This window comes from Sinocyclocheilus grahami, unplaced genomic scaffold (assembly GCF_001515645.1).
Source record: "Sinocyclocheilus grahami isolate Dianchi unplaced genomic scaffold, SAMN03320097.WGS_v1.1 scaffold176.1, whole genome shotgun sequence".
Taxonomy (NCBI): domain Eukaryota; kingdom Metazoa; phylum Chordata; class Actinopteri; order Cypriniformes; family Cyprinidae; genus Sinocyclocheilus; species Sinocyclocheilus grahami.
Window position 1 is genome coordinate 2837472 of NW_015505355.1, and position 16206 is coordinate 2853677.

The 16206-nt window shown below is 35.2% G+C and overlaps 1 protein-coding gene across 1 annotated transcript in view; it reads right to left on the reverse strand.

Annotated features, from left to right (window-relative positions):
• Positions 1-16206, reverse strand: part of LOC107593846 (low-density lipoprotein receptor-related protein 8-like) — a 109365-nt gene that overhangs the window by 18034 nt on the left and 75125 nt on the right. The window contains exons 5-7 of the mRNA XM_016283725.1: positions 13102-13494; positions 4083-4205; positions 3521-3643 (exon numbers count right to left, since the gene is read on the reverse strand). Coding sequence (XP_016139211.1) covers positions 3521-3643; positions 4083-4205; positions 13102-13494 — 639 coding nt within the window. The remainder of the gene's footprint in view (positions 1-3520; positions 3644-4082; positions 4206-13101; positions 13495-16206) is intronic.

Below are 16206 nucleotides of genomic sequence, written 5' to 3' on the forward strand. Positions count from 1 at the left end.
CGTAATGTACATTAGCTCTATTGTTTATAATACATTATGTATTTTAACAATTTTGTTCAATAAAACCATATGATTTCTTGCTTTTGATACTTTATTTGAACTAATTATTATTGCCTCATTGCTATTATATATGTATTTTAAGTCATTTTAAAGGCTATTGTTCACTAACATCTATTTTTATTAGCACTAAAAAAAAATTATAATTATAGGGCACTATGAAATCTGTTTTATTTCCAAATTCAGTTTTTTCCATTTTCATTTTTACGTTTTAATGGTTAAATAAAATTGTATTACTCAAAAAGCCTGTCTAATTAATTGAGTTTTACAGTTTTAGCTTTACCTAATTCTGTTTTCCATTATTTTCTGGATTCCATTTTAATGGTTCCATTACATTTTAATAATCAAAAGCATCTCCAATTAATTTATTTAAAAAAAATTTTTTTTTATTTATTTATTTTATTTTTATTTTCAGAAATACTGCACATTTACATTTTTCTCCTAAATAAATTCTGGTAAATAATATTTCTGGTAAATACTCCTTTAAAAAATGTTTTTTGATTATAATTGTATTATTAGTAGACTAGAACACGTGGATATGTTGTCATTCTAACACTATAATACTGAACTTTTATTTGAACTAATTATTATTGCCTCATTGCTATTATATATGTATTTTAAGTCATTTTAAAGGCTATTGTTCACTAACATCTATTTTTATTAGCACTAAAAAAAAATTATAATTATAGGGCACTATGAAATCTGTTTTATTTCCAAATTCAGTTTTTTCCATTTTCATTTTTACGTTTTAATGGTTAAATAAAATTGTATTACTCAAAAAGCCTGTCTAATTAATTGAGTTTTACAGTTTTAGCTTTACCTAATTCTGTTTTCCATTATTTTCTGGATTCCATTTTAATGGTTCCATTACATTTTAATAATCAAAAGCATCTCCAATTAATTTATTTAAAAAAAATTTTTTTTTATTTATTTATTTTATTTTTATTTTCAGAAATACTGCACATTTACATTTTTCTCCTAAATAAATTCTGGTAAATAATATTTCTGGTAAATACTCCTTTAAAAAATGTTTTTTGATTATAATTGTATTATTAGTAGACTAGAACACGTGGATATGTTGTCATTCTAACACTATAATACTGAACTTTGATTTCAGTGATTTGGACTATGAGATGAACACTTGCTTCTTGCACTTTATGTTGCACTTTACTTTTTTACTTTTGGATTTCATTTGGTTTAATGAAATATAGTTTAATAAAATATTCTTAAGTAAAATTGTTGATTTTTTGGTGGGAAATTAATCGTTTAGATTAATCGATTAATCTATTGACTAATTTATCGATTAATCTAAGCGATTAATTTCCCACCAAAAAATCAACAATTTTACTAAATAAAAAGTCGTTAGTGGCAGCCCTAAATGGATTACATGATTACATATTATTTACACAATAGCAATAATTTATTGATTCTTTCTATTTCCTCTTTTTCATCTCTTAAATGTTCCTTTTTAAAATAGCCTACCGCTTATATACATTCAGAAAGTCTTCCACAGACTTGGACATTCACACAGAGACCAGCTATTAGTCAGGTGGCTACACAGCATTTGACCACTGGCTTTACAAAAATTATTTCAGGTTTAAGAAGTGTTTCAATATGGCAACAACTACTGATGAACACATTAATTTTTATTTGAATTATCACTCAGTCGGTTATTGTACCATGTATTACTGTGGAAGACATTAAACTGCACAAATTCACCAACTTTTTTGTCATCTGATCCTCTTTCACCTAATACATTTTTATTTTAAGTACCCCTGACATTTTTAATAAATAAGTATCACATTTGCATGTTCATTTATCTGATGTAGGTTAATGGTCACATGACATGCAGGTAAATAAATAAAATATAAAAAAAATTTTAGTACGTGTTTTATATTGATTCATTTTAAAATGATTTAATTCAATATGGTACAAGATTATCCTATTGAAATCAATGTGAAAAACGATCAAAAATCTAAAAGTAGTCTGATTATATTACCTAAAATGTGTAATGTAATGGATTACGTTACTAACCACATGTAATTTGGAATCAGTAACGGATGGTTACACTTTATTTTAAGGTGTCCTTGTTACAGTGTAATTATACATTTAAATACTGAGTAATATTAATTAACTACATGTACTTACTATTTTGTTAGGGGTAAGATTAGGGTATGGCTTAGTGTTACTTGCATGTAATTATGTATTTATTCTTATTATAATAGTAAGTACATGCAACATGTGTAACAATAAAGTGTTACCACGGATCACAATTTGTAAGTAATTCACACAGTTCTGGCAGAAGATCTCTTATTATTTTACCTGGCTCTTACAGACAGAAATAAAATCAACTAGAGGGAAAATAAAGTTTGACGCTATAAATTAAAAATGATATATTTATTTTTACAAATGTTAAATCTTCAAATAAAATGTAAGGGTTACCACTGCATCTGTCTGGGGGGAAAAAAGTGTTTGATTTATAGTTATTTTCAAAGCTTTCGATGTACTCTTATTATAGAAGAACTTCATTAATGTTGATTTAATTCTAACAAGTAAGTTTTTGTTAAAAACTAACCAAAATTAAAAATAATGTGTTTATAATCTCTGCACAGGAGAGACTTGTTGTTGTTTCCAAACAAAAGGAAATATATCGGTATCAGTGTCAGCTTTCTGGCCAAAAATATCGGCATATCGGCAATTATCCAATATTGTGCATCCCTAATTTAAAGACATGAATGAGCTATTGTCATGGGAAAAAATGCTCAAGTATGCCATTTTAATTATTAAAGATGAGTTGCATTCCACTGTATGCATGAATGAATTATTCACATCAACACTGAAGTATACTTTTTTACAAATTTTTCAAAATATTCTCGGAAGAGAACTTAATATGTGACCCTGGACTACAAAACCAGTCTTAAGTCGCTGGGGTATATTTGTAGCAATAGCCAGAAATACACTGTATGGGTCAAAATTATAGATTTTTCTTTTATGCCAAAAATCATTAGGATATTAAGTAAAGATCATTTTCCATAAAGATATTTTGTACATTTCCTACTGTAAATATATCAGAACTTCATTTTTGATTATATGCATTGCTAAGAACTTCATTTGGACAACTTTAAAGGCGATTTTCTCAATATTTAGATTTTTTTGCACCCTCAGATTCCAGATTTTCAAATAGTTGTATCTCGGCCAAATACTGTCATATCATAACAAACTGGAATCACTGGAAAGCTTATTTATTCAGCTTTGAGATGGTGTATACATCTCAATTTCAAAAAATTTACCCTTATGACTGGTTTTGTGGTCCAGGGTCACATATGTACAATCAAAAGTCAAAGATTTCAGTGTGAGCTCAATATTTCTAATCAATTCTTTCAAGATCAAATAATCTGAACTAAACTAACCACATTCATGTTATAGCTCTCTACTCTTGTACGTCAACAAATAGGTTTCTTACTGCACTCCTTTTTGGGTTCGTCCGACCGATCCTTGCAGTCCTTCACATTATCACACACCTTGATGCCATCAATGCATTCTCCATTCCTGCAGAGGAACTTCAGAGGTCCTTCACACTTTGTGGCTAAAGCATGGTTGGAAAAAATGGAAAAGATGCTTACAGAACAGATGGCAGCTGATTTGTTCAGTTCATTTCAATTTAGCTTTGTTTCCTCCCACATAAGCACAAATACTCAGAGGTCTTTAGTGCACAAATACAGACTGGTAATTTAACAAATGTGGGCAGTTTAGGTGAAGTCTCTGCATGTCTTCCATATAAAAGCCACTTTCAAAAGGATTGGCCAATTTATTTCCACACATGAAAGCTTATTACCGCTTAGACACAGCACTCTTTGAGCTTCTGCTATGGACAGACAGGTCTGCCCTCATTAAACTTTGAAGGGTGTCGCATTAAAAGGCGGAACCAATTTGATCTCTGGGATACAGTTCACCCTGCTGAATAAGCAGCACAAAAGATGTGTGCAAAGAAGTACACACACACACATGTGCGCGCCAAGACGTACCATTGACACAGCCAGCCTCGTCGCTTTTGTCGAGGCAGTCGTGTATTTTGTTGCACTGCTTGATGCCGTGGATGCAGGATCCGTCTCCGCACTGGAACTCATCAGGCCGGCATGTGAGCAGAGCTGCAGATGAGCCAAACACAGCACAGACATCAGCCAAACGCTGACAAACAGACCTTCATGGTATCTTTGGTATGCTTAGGAGCTTCACAATTGGTAAACACCCCTATGAATACTTATGTTGTCTGTAATTCAGTTAAAAAACGGGGAAAAAAGACATGATTTTATATCCACATCCAAACAATTTTTGTGTGTGCACTTGGATGGGTTAAATGCAGAACACAAATTCCGAGTATGGGTCACCATACTTGGCCACACGTCACTTCACTTCACTTCATTAGGAGCTAATTAAAGCAAACTTTTTGAATTTCAAGATCCGGCTAAATTGTACTTATATCTTGGTGAACATGGAAGTATCTTCTGTGGCTTCTGAAAGGCAGTTCTAAATGAAAAAATGTATATAATTATTATATAGTTACTTACTGGTACTTAATACATTGTGTTTCCTTCTGTAGCATCAGTGAACATTTGAACCTTTTGTAATAGTTGTAATACTTTTATAATAGCATATGAGTCCCTCAGTTGTCCTCAGTGTGAAAATATGGATAACAGTCATAGATCATCTAGGTAATGATACACACATTATTAAGAACCAAGCATATGCAAACTTTTGAATGGGGTAATTTTAAGTATAAGATAAGTATTGCTTTTTATTTCTCCTCTTTCCTATTACTTGTTTCACTTCTGTTTCGGTTTTTACAACCATTTCTTACTATGTGTAAGTAAGTTGTTGTTTTTTAGCAGTGTGTGTTTGACAGTGTTATTTTTTAGGATTACTGATAAACTACTGTCGTTTGATTTGTATTTGTTATTTATTTTAATTTTAGTTAAATTATGTCTGAATTTATTAAGTTTTAGTTTTATTTAATTTGAATTATTTTAATACTTCAACAAACTAAATGGAAATGAAATAATATATATATTGAATTTATAAATGTGTATGTATATACTGTATATATATGTATGTGTGTATGGTTGTACATACACACATATGTAGTTGTTTTTTTGGTGTTTGGCTTAGTGTTATGTTAAAATCATTATTATAATCTTATACCTTTTGTTCTTTACTATTTTGAATTATTTATAGCTTTATTTATTTATTTATTTTTTATTTAAATGTTAAGTTTTGAAATTTTGTTTTATTTTTAAAATGTGTATAAGTAGTATTTATAAAGTTTTAGCTTTTAGTTTTGGATCTGTTTTTAGTTGTTTTAATACTACAATTGATTGCTTCTGTTGTCCTCATTTGTAAGTCACTTTGGATAAAAGCGTCTGCTAAATGACTAAATAAAAAATAAAAAAAATTGTATAAATTCAGCTGTTTTGTCTTGTGCACTATGTAAACATCTTAAGTAAAATATCTTATTCAGGACATTTGTTTAGGAAAAATTTACATGCATTTTGATATATGATAACTCTTATTTTGGTAAAATAATTAACATTTTGCTTGTTCTGCAAAGTGTATGTAAACCTTTGGACTAAAACTGTAAACACACACACACACACACACACACACAGTATATGAGTAATCTTTGTTTGCAGTAAGATTTTAGACAAATCCGACCTGATTTCAAAGTGTGTGTAGCTGTCATGACACTTTAAAGGCACTTTCAAAGCCCACAAAAACCCCACAAACACACCTCTAGTGAGCGTTTCTGGAGAGCTGTGGCTTAATTACGCAAACACATCTGAGAAGACAAACAATACTGGCTATTATGAAGTTCAAAGTAAAACCCCTGAAACGCTGCATAAGAATGAGGGATTAATGTGATTATGGAGCAGTCTGTGGATGTATCCTCCCTTTATTTCAAGGGTTTTAAAATGCTCAAGGACACACATAGTAACGCACGTGCCACTCTGCTCGCCCGTTTTCCCTCCGGCCTGGGCAAAGCCACATTGTAATTGACCTGGATGTTACCTGATGGTGGGAATGAAGAAAGAGGCAGCAGGTTTAAAACAAGCTTATCTAGCCGACCGAAGTCAAGTACGAGAATGCATCGTAATTAAAATCAGGTGCTCTCCCGGGCACCTGTCTTTCTCTCATGACTCTCGGGATCTTGAGGTCGGTTAATACTCCAGGGATCTTGTTGTTTACCAAAGCCGCTCTCTTCTTAGACCTCGACGTTAGATAACAAACACCTTGTGGCAGCTCCATTCTATCAGAGGTGCCTAGGGAATGAGTACCACAGCGGTGATGTGAAATCTGAATTTCCCCAGCTTTCAGAGAAGGATGTGTCCCAGAGATTTTAAAAGGATGTGACAGCATTTTGACAAATCTGATTTCTGATGTGCATCAGAGTCATTGCTGATATATAGGAAATAAAATTGCAAAATCGAAACAAACCACTTTTGTGCAATACCATAACTAGGGCTGGGCGGTAGACGGTAATACCATGCAATGGTAGAAACGCATTAATGTAGAAGGTAAGTTTTATATTTATCAGATATTTTATAAAGGCTTAAGATATGTGGCTTGTCCAACCATATTAATAATGTATTGTTTGATTCTTGTTTCAACTGAAACATTAATGTGATGCAGTTGCTTCTGTACTTTGCTATGAATCAAATCAAATCCCCTCCCCCCCAAAATATGTCCAAATATATATCCAATTAAAAAAAAATTTTTTAGGTTATTGAAAAATATGAATTACTGCATATAAAATATTTTTGTGCTGAAATTTCAGCAAAAAGAACTAGTAAAACGAACTACTTAATTGTTATAAAAAAAGAAAGAAGGCATTTACTTCTTGAATGTATTAACGTGAAGGGTTATTTCACCCAAAAATGAAAATTCTGTCATCATTTTCTCACCTTCATGTTGTTACAAACCCATGTGATTTTCATTCATTTTTTTAAACACAAACTGAGATTTGAGAATTAAAAATTGAGAAACATTTCTGTCCCTCTTTTGAAAGTCCATTCTACAAAAACTTTCAATCTTCAGAAAGTTCACAGTTAGTAATCCATATGAATCGAGAGGTTTATTCCAAATCTTCTGACGAGACACAACTGCTTTATATGCTGGACAGATTTAACTGAGGCTTTATTCACAGATAATAATTGATCGACGCAGAAACATTGAGCACATCAGTAATGGTCAATGGAAGCTCAAAAGTGTGAGCTTGACATGCCAGAATCAATGAGCTCCGTTGAGCTTTCTCAGAATGCTTGGATTAAACTGCTCCTTAACAGTTAAATGGTGTTATGTGTGGGTTGTGCAGAGTAGTCGCTACATTCATGAGCATCACCACTGTGCCCTTGAGCAGCCCATTTAACCCCAGAATGCTCCAGGAGGGCTTTCTATATAATAAGTGCATTGGTGGAAGATCAGAAACATTGTACTCTACATGAACACTTGGCTAACATACTGCAAAAGTGCATGAAAAAGCTTTCATTGTTCTATGACGTTACACAACAATGGTGTGTGTGCTGCCATCACTGTCAAACTAAATTAAAGTGTCTCCACACCAAATGCTTTGAGTCACGTGGCAATAATGGCTTCAATAATACGAATTGTCTTTGTGTGGGTGGAATAGATAATAAATGGCAGGCAGTCAGAAAAAATTATCTGCCGTGAACCGTCGCCTTCCATCTTTGGCAAAACCTCACAGTATCTAAGAGAATTTCATTCCCATCGGAGCATGTCAGAGCGACGTGCCCGTCAGAAACATTGGGGTCGTGTGGCCCTCACAATGAGAACTCCTGCTGAGATTCCTGCACAGATATTTCCAGAAATGTGGTGGAGATGCCGAGCACCTTCATGCACATTCACTGGGAGTGCTTGCCTTGTGTGCATCAATGCAGCAGCCAGCAAGTTCAGTAGGTGGAAAACGAGTCTGAGAGAAAGAAAGATGAACCATGCAACGTACCAAGAGACAAACGGTGAGAGGGCTGATGCACACACACAAATACACACAAACATGCTACAAAATCAATCCACATTCTTGCACATCTTCTTAAATGTTACTGTTATGAAAGAGCATTTCTCATAAATAGAACGTACTGCACACAGCAGTCAGTCGGGCCATTGGTTCAAACTTTTCAGTTTCTGTTTTTATTGTTTTTGACCCATGTAACCTTGTATTCTAATAAATAAAACTGTTACGACACCACCATTTTTGGTACCAGTGAAATCAAAAACAGTGCTTTAAGATTTTCAAAAAGGTAAGAAAGGTAAGAAATACTACAGGAATTGAATTTAGTTACCAAATGTAAAATAACGATACATAGTGTGTTATGCAGTCATATGTGTCATGAAAACTACAAAAAGTAATTTGGTCAAGAGCAGTGAGTGATTTTTCTGTCTATTGTTGTTTGATTAACATTAATGACAGGAGCAGCAGGTATATTGGGCTGCTGTCACTTTAAGACCTAACGCACAGATCCGATATACTACTGACACATCCGATTTCGTTTACATTCGCTTAAGAAATAGCCAGCGGTGTTGGATATTTATATATACTCCCCAAGACTAGCATTTTGACAGTTTTGTGTACATTTGTCAGTTCAAGCACAATACGACAAAATGAAGCGAAATAAAACTAATTTCGGTACACATGCTATCTGAGCTTAAATGTTTTCAATTATCTTTAATGTTTAAATTGGCAAGACTTAAAAACAAATGCAGTCTGTCAACTGTCTCATGCGACACTGACTCCAGGCCACCGGCCAGACCTTATTGTTGAGCCCTGCAAAGGTATCCTAATAAACTGGGTGGGTGCAAAACTTTTATGGCACAAAAACAATCAGCATCAACTACAGTTGACCCTGGGGCCCAGGCCCAGTGTAAGACAGCGGCTGTCAACCAGGGGACTGGGGCCCACTATTATTACTAATAATATTATTAATTATATTAATAAAAATTTAAGAATTATTAATAATATATTAAAATAAATCTCTTAATTACAGTAAAAAAACACACACACACATATAACATTAAAATGTAAATGTGTGTACCACCTCAAATAACATATTGTTTTTACTGAAGAACATACTGTACATTTATGTCTTTGGTGAATATTGTGTTAGACAAAAGAGTTTCAGGCCTGTCGCCAGTTGCCCTTTTGGGCCTCTGAAAATTTCATTTAATTTACTTTTCATTGTCTTGATTTTTTTACATCTTGTGAACACTATGTGCTAGCAATGTCAAGGTCATGTGTTGGAAAGCTTGAACTGATAAAATGTGTACCTTAAATTCAGTGCATGCCGCTTTGAATAAAAGCATTTGCCAAATGCATAAAAATGCAAAGAAATGTACTGTAAATTGGGATAAATAAAATGTGACAAATATGTAACAAAAATATGTAAAATATGCCAATATGCCACAAAAAATGTGCCAAGTATGTAAATAATAATGCAACATTTTCTAGCTACCTAACACTGATGAGAATTTGAGGAAATCACAAGAAAACTGTGCAATAATCTTTGAATCATCAGTTAGAATAGGTAGAAAAATATAAACCAACCTGCCATCATTTTCTAGCAAAAGTATATTTATGACTTTAAAGTGGTTTAATTTATAGTTATTGCATTTTTTTTTTTTAACTACCTTTTTTCTTGAAAAAAATTACAAATTAAAATATTTTGGTAACACTTTTTTTAACCAATTCTCACTATTATTGTCACACCCCATTGGACTTTTGTTGTGTTTTCTTCCCCCTTGTGCTCTGTGTGATCTAGCCTGCGTTCAGCCCCGACAAAACAGTGCAAAAGGTTTTTTAAACGGAAACGGTGGTGCGTTGAACACTCTGTTCTGATGACGTAAGAGTTGCAACTATGGCAGCTGAGAAGGCCATTCTTTGTGTTCTTTTTGAAGAATTTTCGGAGCCTGATGAAATCGGTATAAATACGTGTTTAATACTGCAAAATATGCTCGATATAACAGTCACTGCCCTTGCCCTCCAGAATAAAAGAGAACATCCCAATTCGAGTGAAGGGATTTGTGGAAACTGTGGTTCCTAATTATTGTGATCCAACATTTGCCTCGCATTTCAGGATGAAAAGACAAACATTTCGGCTTATCATTATTGCTGATCACTGTTGTTGTGCTATGATATTGTAATATTTACCATTATATAATCGGAGGAGTATAGAAAAGTTTATGAAAGTGTCACTCCACAATGCAATATCAAAATATCTAAATATGTATAGTATTTTTATGTTACATTAATCAGTGTCTAGCACACCTTCCTAAGGGAAGGATATGGACCAGAAGACATTGCAATTACTAAATGATATTTAGACAGACTTAAAGAAGTTCCAGATCTATACATGTGCTCTTATTATTTCAGTTATTTTGCCTTTAATGTAAATAGACATGTGCAAACAATATACTTGCTCTTTTAAATTTATTTTGATGTTAATTACATAGTGCGAGCTGTCTCTTTAATACCGCGTGGTTTACATACATGCTGCTGCTGATTGGGCTGACATGTTTGCCACACCCACCAAACAAGAGAAAACGTATCTCAAACCCCGTTGCACACCGTTTCCAGGAAACATGTCGTTCAACCCGGAAACCATAGCAAAACGGTGCACACCGGTTTGAGCTTGAACTTGCCCCTAGTTTCTGTCTCCCGTTGATTATGTCATTTAGTTCAGGTGTGTGTCGTTAATTATCTTCATTTGCTCCTGTATTTAAAGTGTAGCCTGTTCAGTTTTCGCTCGTTTGGTATTGTGAATGTTTCCCTACGTGTGCTCCTGCCTGTCCGTCCTGGATTTACCCTTGTGTGGATTTATTAAAAGACGATTTGCATTTATCTTCATCTTCTTCGTGCGTTTATATCACTGTAGCTTGACAATTATGTAATTTCTTGCATGTTATGCATGCATATTAATAGCATATTTGCTGTTTATTAGTACTTACAGGTGCATCTCAATAAATTAGAATGTTGTGGAAAAGTTCATTTATTTCAGTAATTCAACTCAAATTGTGAAACTCGTGTATTAAATAAATTCAGTGCACACAGACTGAAGTAGTTTAATTCTTTGGTTCTTTTAATTGTGATGATTTTGGCTCACATTTAACAAAAACCCACCAATTCACAATCTCAACAAATTAGAATATGGTGACATGCCAATCAGCTAATCAACTCAAAACACCTGCAAAGGTTTCCTGAGCCTTCAAAATGGTCTCTCATCACTATCTCAACAAATTCGAATATGGTGACATGCCAATCAGCTAATCAACTCAAAACACCTGCAAAGGTTTCCTGAGCCTTCAAAATGGTCTCTCAGTTTGGTTCACTAGGCTACACAATCATGGGGAAGACTGCTGATCTGACAGTTGTCCAGAAGACAATCATTGACACCCTTCACAAGGAGGGTAAGCCACAAACATTCATTGCCAAAGAAGCTGGCTGTTCACAGAGTGCTGTATCCAAGCATGTTAACAGAAAGTTGAGTGAAAGTAAAAAGTGTGGAAGAAAAAGATGCACAACCAACCGCGAGAACCGCAGCCTTATGAGGATTGTCAAAATCGATTCAAGAATTTGAGTGAACTTCACAAGGAATGGACTGAGGCTGGGGTCAAGGCATCAAGAGCCGCCACACACAGACGTGTCAAGGAATTTGGCTACAGTTGTCGTATTCCTCTTGTTAAGCCACTCCTGAACCACAGACAACGTCAGAGGCGTCTTACCTGGGCTAAGGAGAAGAAGAACTGGACTGTTGCCCAGTGGTCCAAAGTCCTCTTTTCAGATGAGAGCACGTTTTGTATTTCATTTGGAAACCAAGGTCTTAGAGTCTGGAGGAAGGGTGGAGAAGCTTATAGCCCAAGTTGCTTGAAGTCCAGAGTTGAGTTTCCACAGTCTGTGATGATTTGGGGTGCAATGTCATCTGCTGGTGTTGGTCCATTGTGTTTTTTGAAAGCCAACGTCACTGCACCCGTTTACCAATACATTTTGGAGCACTTCATGCTTCCTTCACACTGCCAAAAGCACCAAAAGTTGGTTAATTGACCATGGTGTTGGTGTGCTTGACTGGCCAGCAAACTCACCAGACCTGAACCCCATAGAGAATATATGAGGTATTGTCAAGAGGAAAATGAGAAACAAGAGACCAAAAAATGCAGATGAGCTGAAGGCCACTGTCAAAGAACTGGGCTTCCATACCACCTCAGCAGTGCCACAAACAGATCACTTCCATGCCACGCCGAATTGAGGCAGTAATTAAAGCAAAAGGAGCCCCTACCAAGTATTGAGTACATGTACAGTAAATGAACATACTTTCCAGAAGGCCAACAATTCACTAAAAATGTTTTTTTTTATTGGTCTTATGAAGTATTCTAATTTGTTGAGATAGTGAATTGGTGGGTTTTTGTTAAATGTGAGCCAAAATCATCACAATTAAAAGAACCAAAGACTTAAACTACTTCAGTCTGTGTGCATTGAATTTATTTAATACACGAGTTTCACAATTTGAGTTGAATTACTGAAATAAATGAACTTTTCCATGACATTCTAATTTATTGAGATGCACCTGTATAAAGCAAATATTAATGCCTTATTCTGCATGATCATATTTTAGAGCCCTTAATCCTCCCCCATACTGAAACTTAACTACTGTACAAACTATTAATAAGCAGCAAATTAGTAGTTTATTGAGGCAAAAGTTGTAGTTAATAGTTAGTTAATTGGTCCCCAAACAGAAGTGTGACCTATATTTTTCTTGGCATATATAAATAAAATTGCTAAAAAATAAAATATAATACGTATTGTGGAGAGCCGATGAAAATATTGTCAGGGCAAGAAAAATCTGTACTACTAAAAAAAAACACCCCTGCCCTGATAAACATCAGTATTTAACTACATACTGTATTTGAGTGACGGATTAAAGGGTCACAATTGTACAGTGAGATCCAAGTACTTTCTACAGGAAGTAAGTGAGAGTGCACACTCACGGCAATCGGCCTCATCTGACTTGTCCTTGCAGTCAGGGTCCCTGTCGCACCTCCAGGCCAGTTTCACACACTCCCCACTGCCGCAACGAAATTCTCCAGCACCGCACTGCAGTCGCCGGGTGGGTGGTGGAGCCGGCCGTCCAGACCCGCCCCCGCATCGCCCATCCCACTCATCAGAGCCGTCAGCGCAGTCAGGGTCGCCGTCGCAGATCCAGGGCTGCGGCACACACTCTGAGCTGTTACAGCGAAACTCGTGCGGCCCACAGGTGGGCGGAGAGCACTTTTCCTCATCGCTGCCGTCTCCACAGTCGTCATCGCCGTCACACACATAGACCGGTGCTAAACATTTGCGGTTACGACACTGGAACTCCCCCACTGAGCAGGACCTGGCATCTGGGGATCAGAAAACAAAGACTTGATTAAGAAATGCCCAATTACATATGAAGAGACTGTCTGAATGCCATGTGCAGCCATCAACTATATTTCCTGGAAAGTGGTAGCTCTTTTCAAATGTGCATTTTTCTTTTAAATGATGAACTCACCATCCAGTTTGCATTGTTATAAATGTTCTGAAAGTGAAGTGTTAAAGGTTAAATATAAGTTTATGTATATAATCAGATTTACTTATAATGTTTTTACATATTAATCCAAAAATAAAACAAAACAAAAAAAATTAAATAAAAAATTAAGGTATGCTTCAATGCCATGTTTTTCCCCCTATATTTTAGTTTCCTCTTGCAAGTATGGCATTGTGGGCCAAATCAAAGGTCATCATGGGCCAACTTTGGCCCACGGGCCCTGGTTTGGGCATCTCTGCATTCAAATGAGCAAAACTGACAGTAAAGACATTTATAATGTTACAAAAGATTTCTATTTCAAATAATTGCTGTGTTTTTAACTTTCTATTCATCACAGAATCCTGAAAATTTTTAAGCAAAGCAACTGGTTTCAACATAATAGTGATAAGAAATGTTTCTTAAGCAGCGAATCAACATATCAGAGTGATTTCTGAAGGGTCATGTGACACTGAAGACTGGAGTAATGATGCTGAAACTTCAGCGTTGATCACAGGAATAAGTTACATTTTAAAATATATTCAAATAGAAAACAGCTATTTTAAGATGTACAAACACTTCCTATTTTTCAAAAACATAAAAAAATCCTAATGACCCCAAACATTCGAAAGGCACAGTAAATTCCAAGATAATTTCACAGGACCTTGTAAGAAGATAACATAAAAAAAATCAATACTATATAAATTCAGAACTATAAATACAAAAGATTACCAGAGTGAACAGCCAAGTTAACAGCAGCTATATGTCAGAGAAGCATGTATTTTATATTTTATTTTGTGAAATATTAATTTCATTTGTACTGTATGACGCTATTTTAATCCCTCCACCATTTTTGGCTTCTAACAGGTTTAAAGATGTTTTCATAAGCAGATGTTTGTCCTGTCTGTGGTGCAGACAGATAGCTGCTGAAGTGAGAGGAGGCGGCGAAGTAAAGCACAGGGCTCAGAAAATGTTACCAACAGCGTGAGAAGGGATTCCGTGAAAGAGAGGGATTCTGTGAAACCCTAAATACTGAGCACATGACTGATGTCTGCAGAAGCAGAGCACATATACAGTATGCCAGCATTAGGCACTGCTCAAAGCATATAGTGTCACAATTCATGTAGACTTACATATTGTGGCTGTTAAATTTAAAGTGATAGTTAAGTCAATGGGGTCAATGGAGTCCAAAACAACACTAGGGTGAAAAAAATACATTTTTCAAATGTTTCACTGAAGAAAGACAGTCAAACTGATTTGGAATGACATGTGGATGAATTGTTCATTTTAGGGTTAACTATTCATTTAAATCCCAATTGAGAGATTGAAGACAAACACACAGAGAATTCAAAAGAGATCAGAAAAGCTGCTAATGTAATAGAGGGATCTTAAGAGATCAAATATGTGTATGTGTATGTTAGACCAGTTTATGTGTGTATGTAGGATGTTAGACCAGTTTATGTGTTTATGTAGTCTGTTAGACTAGTTTAAGTGTTTATGTAGTTAATAAAACCTTACTTGTATCACACTTGACGTGGTTCATTGTTTGCTTATAACTGGAGTCACTTAATCATGCAGATTTATGCTACAAGCTTTTGTAGAATTTTACAGTAAGGAAGTTATTTCCCTTAACCAGGAAACTAACGTTCTTAGAATTGACAAGACAGTTGACCCTGAGAGGTCAGCTAAATATCTACAGCGGATCTAAAATATTCATAATTAATTATAACTAGTTATGGTTAATTATTCATATTTCCTATGAGCTGATTCCTTACACTCTCATTAGTGAGAAGTTATTCATCAGATACAATGTCATTTTATTTGAAAAATATTAAGTTATGACCATTTTATAAGCTCACTTTCCACCGGGTCAAAACTGACAGGAATGCAAAAGGTTTTGGCAGTTTTTTAATGCATTAAAATATGTGTTGCCATCAAATGTATGATGTCATTGATTCAAGAACACACAGCTAAACTAACTGCAGTGTAGAAAGGACAATTAAAGGCAGGGTATGTGATTTTTCAAAAACACTTTAGAAAACTGATTTGGGCCGAATAGCAAAACAAACTTATAGCCAATCAGCAATAAGGGGCATGTCTACTCGTGATGTGGAGGAGAGAGCGTTCAGTGCACAGGACAGACATTAGCCGAGCTGAGCAACAGAAAGATATAGATGGCGGATAAAAAACAAAAGAGGGAAAACGTCTGCGGAACGATAAGGCAAGAAGTAGGACCTGTGTAAATATCGGATCAGCTTTCCAGCGATGGAGAGAACTCAAGGAGCGGAGGCCTGCGATCGGACGCCGAGGTTGCTTTGTTTCTTATCGATAGGTGAGTAACACCGTGTCTGCGCCGCAACAGCTAAAGTCTGTCTAGTACACTGGACGTGACAAAGCGACCGTTGAAAATCATTTGAAATTTGTGTCAATACGTCATAAATAGAATGCGGCAGCAGTTTTCTGTCAGGGATTTGTCATGTCGTGCCACACCGCATCCAGTGTAGACCATAGATATGTATATATATATATATCTATGGTGTAGACAGCATCA